This window comes from Octopus bimaculoides, chromosome 5, assembly GCF_001194135.2.
Source record: "Octopus bimaculoides isolate UCB-OBI-ISO-001 chromosome 5, ASM119413v2, whole genome shotgun sequence".
NCBI lineage: Eukaryota > Metazoa > Mollusca > Cephalopoda > Octopoda > Octopodidae > Octopus > Octopus bimaculoides.
In genome coordinates this window covers 36,146,709-36,156,496 of record NC_068985.1, presented here as the reverse complement: position 1 = coordinate 36,156,496, position 9,788 = coordinate 36,146,709, and the positions used below count along the sequence as shown (strand labels likewise).

Sequence of the window (9,788 nt, the reverse complement as noted above, 5' to 3'; positions counted from 1 at the left end):
TATATATAAATATATACACACATATATATATATGACAAATGAAAGACGGAAGATGGAATATACAAGAATTTATTAATCACAGCTGTGAAAGTGACTGTGTTTTACCAGTAAGCTACCAGGTGTAAACCATTTGTTTTATTATCCTATATATATACACACACACACACACACACACACACATAATTTAAAGAAAGTCAGGAGGTATGAGATCAATATATTTATTTCACCAGTTGATATTCATAGTATTTTACATGTCTGCACTAGTGTGTCTGCAATAAATTGTAGAATACTATTCAACATTTTGCAAAAACTATGCGGCTATAGAAGGCTAGTTCTTCAGGCTGAGCTAGCTTTCTATATCTGTATAGTTTTGTAAAATGTAGAATGGTACAATGCAATTTATAGCAACATATTGGTGTACATATGTAAAATAATGTGTCATACACTAAAATAGGTAATTTTTGTATGATGTTGGCTGCAAAATGGCTGTCATCCTATGGATATTAGCTGGTGAAATAAACATATTCAACTCTTACCTCCTGACTTTCTTTATATTCTGTATAATTCTCATGAAATAATTTTCAATGCTTGGATTTACTAGATTTCAACTGCAAAGGACTCTACCTACATATTAGTTTACCATGTGGTATGTAGCTGGGTCCAATGATGGAGCTTTTTTGTAATTACCTCTGGATTATATAAATCCATATATTATATTGATACATTAAATACACACACACATGCACACACATACATAAATATAAAAGTACACACACACACATACATATATAGATATATACATACATAAATACATCCATACATCCCAACATAAATACATCTATAAATGTGTGTGTATATATATATATATATAAATGCAAACACACATTATATACATAGATGCAGACATACATATATACACATACATATACACACAAACACACACACACGCACATGTATCTATGCTGCAATTGTTAACTTTATTTTCATGTCAACTGTCATTGTCTGTAGTAGTAGTAGTAGTAGTAGTAGTAGTAGTAGTAGTAGTAGTATGAGAAAGGTAATAGATGAGAAAGAGAGAGAGATAGGGGCTTGAAATCTTTACAGATAAAATCCCTGATTATTTGGGAAATTGGAATACAAGAAAGAGTGTATGTATATAAAACTAAAGTTTAGTTAAAGAAAAAATATAAAATTTAAGCTTTTACAGAACAGCTAAGAAATTTGTGGCTGTTTTGTGTCTTTTTTTCTTTCTTTCTTTCCTTTTCTTTCTTTCTGTAATGAGCAAGCAATGAATTGATTCAAATTTATATAATTTATATAAACACACATATCTATATGTACATATAGATATGTGCATATGTGTGGTTGTGTGTGTGTGTGTATATGCATATATATATATGATATATATAAATATATATATATATATATATATGTATGATAAAAAGACCTATGTGGTCACTTTTCTCTGAAATTTAACAGCCTTTGGGTTTGGTTACAAATTTATACATACATATATATATACATACATACATGTAGGTACATATTTGTATATGTCGATATATAAGTGTATGGTTGTGTGTATGTGTGCTTACATATATATATATATATATATATATATATATATATATATATATATATATATATATATATATATATATATATATATATATATGAGTATGTGTGTGTGTATGTGTATATACTTACATACACACACATATATATGAAAGGAGTTTCAGAAATACAAGTGGTTATCTCGGTCAGCACTCCTGTGAACAAAGGCTAACTGAGTGTTTAGAAATGGGTAGTTTTCCTGAAAAGAAACCATTTCATACAAACTGAAATTCCAGGGAGAACGCATTAGTCAGCTTGTAATACCAATAATTTCAACTGAGAGCACAGTATGCCATTTCTGTCTTCTCCTTTCCTGTATATACCCACTTCTTAGATGATGATAAAATCTTGTCTTTTTTCCTGCCAACTAAAACCTTTGTCTTTGCTAAATTTGCTTTAAAATACTTTAAGTTTTGCTTTTACATTTGGAATTTCTTTCCCGATTCTTTGAATAGATTCAACTTTGAGGATTATGTTATTGCCATACAAACAGTTAAACTTATGCACCTCTGAAATAATCTGAAGAACACTAACAAGGGTGAGAATTGAACCCTTGTATGCTACATCCTTCACTGAATTTGTTGCTTACTCTCACTTTGTCAACAGTCTTTCTGTCAATGGTATGAAAGGTTCTCACAACCATTCTTCTAACCCAACTTTTTTTCATAGCCAAGCTACAGTGCTCTTTGCTAAAATCTTTACTAGATGTCTCATTAGGAAGATGGCAACAATGGTAACCTATCCAGGTACAAACTCGATCTGCATCTTATCTCAGCAAATTTTCTTCCCCTCAACCAAATACCGTAGATACTAATGAGTTCCATCTCTTCATGGTTTCAAATCTATTAGGTACTGTTCTGCCAAAGAACAAAAACTCTGAGATGTGTTCAACTCCAGAACCATCTGGTGAGATAATGTCTTTGCTAGATAGCAGGATGCTGGACTTTATGCCATTTACTTTACACATTTTGCCTGTTTTGTAGATATTTTTCAATTCATTAAAGCAAAAAGAGACAACAAGTAAGCCTTACACTTTAGTTTCATCAACTTTAAAGCTGCCTTTGATATGATCTAGTAGAAGGCTTTACAGACAATGTTGGCAGCAATAGTTGTGGATTCAAACATAGTGTGAATTATTGAGGTGGTGTAGAACAATAGTGAGTATCATATGGTCTTAGTTGGTCAGCTGACAAATTGGTTTGAAGTATCTGTGACTTTGTGACAAGGCTTTGTGCTATTAACCTACCCTTTTCAATATATTCATGGGATATATATCATGAAAGAACTGAAAGAGTTAGATACAAGTCTGACACTGACTGATGTCTTCTCCATAGATATGTTAATGATATAACCCTATAAATTATGTTCTTTGAAAAAGAGAATATATATATATATATGTATGTATGTATGTATGTATGTATGTATGTATGTATGTATATATACATATGTGTGTGTATTATGTGCCTGTGCATTTATGTATTTATACATATATATTGGCATGTATATAAACATAATTACCTTTAATCATAGGTTATATATAAGCACACGATCTTATATATATATATATATATCTTATAAAGTTATGATTTCAGAGAAATCGTTTTATTTTAATTGAAACCGTATATTTTAGAAATTTGGTAGGAATAAATCAAAGACACTTTTTCTTTTACACACTTTTTCTGTCGTGTGTTTTTAAATTTCAGTTTAAACCTTATTTAATTATATATGGGTGGGTCAAAAGAAATAGCAAACATTTATATTTCACTTTTGAATATTTTTGCTTTTTGAATGGCACAAAACTTGAGTTTAGTTCAGAAGAACTGTTACAACTCAGTTGTAGTTATTTATTTTGAGCAGCCCCAAATTGATTGAATAGAATAATTAAACAATTAAACCAGTGATAGAAATAGATGTAAGCTACATAGGTATATAGCATATATAAATACTTCTCAATTTCCAAGTTTGTATGATTTTTTATGTTATTTTTTATATTAAGGGACATACTTATTAGTTACTTATCATTATTCAGAATTTATCAATTAAATGCATGGGTTTCAAGTCATCCCTTACAAACTCCTGCCACAGCTGAACATAAATCCTGGATATAATTTTATGTGCATACTTATGTCACTACACATGTATTTCCATCGCTGGTTTAAACTTCAGTTTTAGAAATTCCTTTAAATACCACAAATGTTGTATCTGATTCTGGTGAAGTTCTTTTGCTTTTTCTGAAAAATGAGAAACGCTTCCGTTTTCTTTTTTTCAATCTTCCAGCATAAGGATCTTCTTTGGTAGGTTTGAAGCGCCCAAAAACACTGACAGTCACACCAAGTGCCACAAAAGCCAAGAGGCATGGAATAAAAGCAATACTCTTGGTTGCCATAGAGTAATTCATAAATCTTGAATTCATGACGGGATCCTCCATCACAAAAGTCTTATTAGTTTCCGGGTTTATTGTGCTGTTTCGCCATTCAAATGATACCATTGATTCATTGTGGATACCAAGCTGTTCTGTAGAGAGTACTGTGTAGATACGGTTATCAGCACCAACATATTGACCATAGTCATACGGCTTGTAAAACAGTTGATTTTTCCACATATTCAAATCAAGTATGATAACACAAAAGAGAATTCCATAGTTGAACCATTTGCCTGGAACAGATACATAAATCAATAAAAAAAAATCCCAAAGGATAAAAAAGGAAAACTTTTTTTAAACATAAATTAACATTACAGAAATACGAAAATATGTATGTGTTCTGATTTGCTGATTTATACTGTAAGTGAAGTTAGATGAAATAACTCACTGTGTTTGGGTATTAGTATAATAAACTTATGATTCTCACTTGAAGAGAAAAACATCCAGTTCTATCCTGGTAAGATATATAAAACAATCATGGATACATTTTTATAAAATTGCCTGGAATTAATGGAATAGCAAAAAAACAGACTGAATTACCAGTGATATGGATGTGCCAATTTTCACTTATGAATTTGGGAGCATAGAATCTAAACTCAGGCCGATTCATTCCAGGAAGTTTGATTTCCAAGTTATTTATGAAGTGGGGAAAATCCCAGTCCTAAATAAAAAAGGAAAAGAAGAGAAAAGAGAAATTTACAAGTTATATAGAACTGAGGGAATAATACCAGTGACATGAAAAAGGCACCAGGTATGCAATATAATGTAGTTGGCATTAGGAAAGGTATTCTGCTATAGAAACCATGCCAAAGCTAACACTAGAACTCATCACAGCCTTGCAGCTTGCCAGCTCCTGTCAAACCATCCAACCCATGCCAGCATGGAAAACAAGCATTAAATGATGAAATGTCAATGATGATTCATATATGTTCACAAATCCCTGGAATATCTTGACTGAAAACAAAGATGACCTGACTGAATACTACAAAGAAGAATTTAAAGTGTCAAGAAAAAAACACTCACATGTTGTGTATGTGTACATGTGTGTTTGTGTAGGTACATGCATTCATATCAGCAACCTATATTTAAAACTTAATAGGTGATGTCTCATTCTTTACAGTGTAGGTTGTTTACAGTAGCTAGATAAAGTCTATAAAATACAGCTCATTTGTAAAGATTAATTTTTTATTAAGTGACCTGATTGAATTCTTTTCTCAAGAAAAGCAAACATAAAAACAAACATGCATATGTGAATATGTACCTGTGTATATATATATACTTAGGCATGTACAAGCATTCATATTAGCAACCTATATTTAAGAAGCATTTTAAAATTTATTATTCTTCCAATAATTATTAAATCCAATTTTGAATTAGAGGTTATCTTTGATTTGACAAACTTCCTTGATTGATAACTGATACCTATTTTTAAGGTTACCGGTTAAAGGAGAAAAAAGCCCATTGTATTGTTTTTTAAATAATTCATTGCTTTCTAAAACATTTGGTTAGCTTTGATTAAAGAATGTATATATAAACTACTTATTTGTTATGATTGATAATGGTGTTGATTTTGAAATTTTTGAAATTGTTAGAAGAAATGTTCCTGATTTGTACTTGTTTTGCAAATGATTTGATATGAAATTGTTTATTGAAATTGACACTCTAACCATTGAGCTAAGGAACTATTCTATCTACACTAGTAAGATGAAAAACAAAGTCGGCTACTACAAAATTTGAATACAGAATATAGAAGGTTGAAAGTAAGTGTTTTGCAGCATTTAATCCATTATTGAATTGTTCAAAGTGACTCGCTGTCTTATAAGAAGTAACTATTTAAGTTCAAAACAAAACGTTAACAAACCTGTGTAACAATGATAATATCCATAACTAAAATAAAAGAAGCACCAAAGGATCGAGTGAGTTCATTTGATGGAAGAAATCCATGGTTCAGACGATCCCAGTTGATGTAATCTGTAGCTATAATAAACACAACTATGAATGTAGTAGCACTCATTGATGTCCAAAATAGTACAATGCGATGAAAGCCTTCTTTCCACCATTTCCTGATGTTGTGGGCCCAGTGTGGGTAGAGTTTCTCCTGTAACATAATGTCTGTTACCTGATAAGAATAGTAGAATAAACAATACAATTAAAGTCATTTATTTTTGAAAAAAATTTAGTAAATACTAATTTAATGCTTTACACTGGACTCTTGGTAAACCTTAAATCAAAACTACATAGGTTAGAGAATATATGAGCCACATGGCTTTAAACAATGATGCTATGGGGTATAGTAGATTTTTGAATAATTTAAATTTATGTTTTAGTATTTCTATTTTTAATTATCAATTATTAATAGAGGAGAGAGAATAAATTACTTTTCATGATTCTAAGGAAGAAAAGAAGACTAAAATTTGAGCAGAATTCTTTGGTGAGGAGAGATGAAATACAAATTGATTGTGCAGGATAAATAGATTAGAAGAATCGAGAGTGTAGGAAAATTATTATAACAGTGAAGAATAAAGGAGGAGGAGAAGGAAATGGTAATGAGTGTTAGTGAAGTGGAAGAATGGTCAAAGTAAAGAATAGACGATAAATATAAGGATAACGAAATGTCCATCCCTAAGTGTAGCAATATAGCAAAAGCTAAGTTATTTAGAATAATATAAATGTTAAGAGATATTTTTATTTTTTAGTCAAAAGATGATGAGCTTTGTTCAATGTATGGGATAATACCATAATGTTGAAATTGATGCTTTCAGAAAACTGAAGGAAAACATAGGCAAGTAGGAAGCTACAGGGAAAACTGCAGTTCTGGGTAGGAAGTTTGAACATTGTGCTTAGGAACGGAGATACAATGGGAATGACTAGAAGAGGAAAAGTTAAGTGGACTTGGTTTGTAAAGTTGATATACAGTTTGTTAGTTCAGAAAAGCAGAAACCTTTTCACATGTGCACATGAAGAGAGGGAGAGAGGGAAAGAAGATGGGAGGGAGAGAAGGAGAGAGGGAGAGAAAGAGAGAGAGAGAAAGAGAGAGAGAGAGAGAGAGAGAGAGAGAGAGAAAGGGAGGGAGAGAGAGAGAGAGAGAGAGAGAGAGAGAGAGAGAGAGAGAGAACAATAGTAATGAATGAATAAATAAAATAATCAATGTTTTTCAAATTATAGAAAAGCTATGGATAATATTTGAATTTTAAAGCCACTGATTATACATAGAGACAGCAAACAACATTAGTAACCAAAAAGAAAGTAAATTTTTTTTTTTTTATTTAAGAAAAAAAAATCAAATTGATAAAGAAAAATGGAAGTATACCATCCAAGCAGTGAAGAAGTCACCACACCAGGTCCCACAGGCAGCTCCTTTCATAAAGAAGCCGTTGGTAATACCCATTGCTGTTGTGATGATATATTCTTGGGCCTCCTCTCCAGCAATGTAAAGGCAACCATTGTAAATGTAGGAAAAGATAAGCAAACACACTAATACTGTCATAAACATAGTCATCCAAGAACCATGTGACTTTTGAAACATCTTCAGTTTAAAATAGCGTTCTAGTTTTAAAAAAACAAAACAAAACAAAAAACAATATATATAATATATGAATGTATACAGTAGAGTTATTTAGAGAAACATATTCAAACTCAATATATGATCATCATCACACACACACACACGTGCATGCATATATGCATACACAGACATATATATATATGCATATGTATACACACATATAACTCTCTTTTACTCTTTTACTTGTTTCAGTCATTTGACTGTGGCCATGCTGGGGCACCGCCTTCAGTCGAGCAAATCGACCCCAGGACTTATTCTTTGTAAGCCTAGTACTTATTCTATCAGTCTCTTTTTGCCGAACCACTAAGTTACGAGGACGTAAACACACCAGCATCGGTTGTCAAGCAATGCTAGGGGGACAAACACAGACACACAAACATACACATATATATATATACATATATACGACAGGCTTCTTTCAGTTTCCGTCTACCAAATCCACTCACAAGGCTTTGGTCGGCCCGAGGCTATAGTAGAAGACACTTGCCCAAGGTGCCACGCAGTGGGACTGAACCCAGAACCATGTGGTTGGTAAGCAAGCTACTTACCACACAGCCACTCCTGCGCCTATAAATATATATTTATAGATAAATATTTTCCCATGCTGGCATATATCATATTGCCATTAATCATCTCTTTCATTATCTTGACCAATATCCAAAGATCTAATCTCATGGCTTCCTTTCATATATTAATCATTCTTATTTTACTACAACTTTTTAACTAACACTAATTCTTCATTCTCATCAAATTTGCAAACTGTTTTTCACCACAAACAGCGAGGGTGTATTTTGTCTATAATACAAGAATGCATTTGTTCATAACTAAAATGATTAACTCACAACAGCTATTTTACTTAGCTCTAAATAGGTATCACAGAGTGGTACAGTTCACTGTAGAATGCAGCAGCAATGCAAAAACTAATGGAGGTTTCTTTATTTACATCAATTTAATAATACTTATTTGAGACACTCCTGTAGCCCAGGAAACTACAGTCACTTCTTTATCCATTGAATTTTTAGATGTTTTTCATTAGCAACCAATATATCCCAACAAACAACTTGGGTTATGAAACCAACAAACATTGCCACATCAGACACAAACTTTCACCTCAGATATCCAATATATACATATATAACTGTTATGTAATATGTATTACACACACACACACACAAAAATATGTAAAATATTATGTATGATTGCAAAAGCATTGTTACTTACTAAATAACATTTCATGAAATAAAAGTTTTCCCAGAACAAGTCCGGAAATGATCCCACACATCCATAAAATAAACTTGAGCTTTGTCAACCTGTTCCTTGGATATTTTGTGAAGAGAAATGAAAAATCATTTCCTATAACTGGCACATGACTCTCTTTGACACTGTGAGCAACTGGATCCTCAGCATAAACAAGAAAGTTAGCAATGACCACCAGGTATGCAACAGCCAACCGACTGTAGGGATGTTGGAAAAAATAACGTGCATCTCTTTCCATAAATAAAGAGTAGACACTGGCAGCATCTGTTTGGTCAGGATCTTGTGTGGAGACTGCAGGTGTTGAAACTCTTGAGGTATCGCCAATGTCTGTGGAATCTTCAGCCAACAACACTCTCCCAGCAGATATATTGGTACCAGCATCCCCATTATTTACTAATTCACTGACTGGGACATTGCTTTTTTCTTCTACACTGGTATCATTTAACACAATTTCATTAAGTTCTTGATAGCCATTACAATTTTCCGATTCCATGTCAATTGAATGTTCCATAATCATCAAGGTAGCACCTACATTGCAGACATTTTCACACGACAAAACCGTAAAGCATTATAATCTATCTGGCAATTTCCTGCAAAATATTAATATAAAATAAAAATTTTTTTAAAAAGAGGAGATTTATGTGCATATATATACGCATATCTTTTACATATATTCATATACATGTATGTATGTATGTATATGTATGTGTGTGTGTGTGTGTATATATATATATATATATATATATATATATATATATATATAGAGAGAGAGAAGTCCCCTGGTATTCACAGAGATTACATTCCTAGAGCACCCACAAATAGTGAAAAACCACAAATATTGGACATAGTCCATAAAAATGTCTATAGATGTCAAAATATAATGTCAAATATTATATATGTGTGTATGTATGTATGTATATATATATAAGATCG

At 31.9% G+C, this 9,788-nt stretch overlaps 1 protein-coding gene across 3 annotated transcripts in view; it reads right to left on the bottom strand.

Annotated features, from left to right (window-relative positions):
• LOC106876239 (transmembrane protein 117) overlaps positions 1-9,788 on the bottom strand; it is a 145,973-nt gene that overhangs the window by 20,931 nt on the left and 115,254 nt on the right. For all 3 annotated transcript variants that reach the window (XM_052968315.1, XM_052968314.1, XM_014924720.2), the window contains 5 exons: positions 8,820-9,445; positions 7,344-7,579; positions 5,895-6,152; positions 4,574-4,694; positions 3,800-4,266 (listed from right to left, as the gene is read on the bottom strand). In XM_052968315.1, coding sequence (XP_052824275.1) covers positions 3,800-4,266; positions 4,574-4,694; positions 5,895-6,152; positions 7,344-7,579; positions 8,820-9,372 — 1,635 coding nt within the window. In that variant the 5' untranslated portion in view covers positions 9,373-9,445. The remainder of the gene's footprint in view (positions 1-3,799; positions 4,267-4,573; positions 4,695-5,894; positions 6,153-7,343; positions 7,580-8,819; positions 9,446-9,788) is intronic.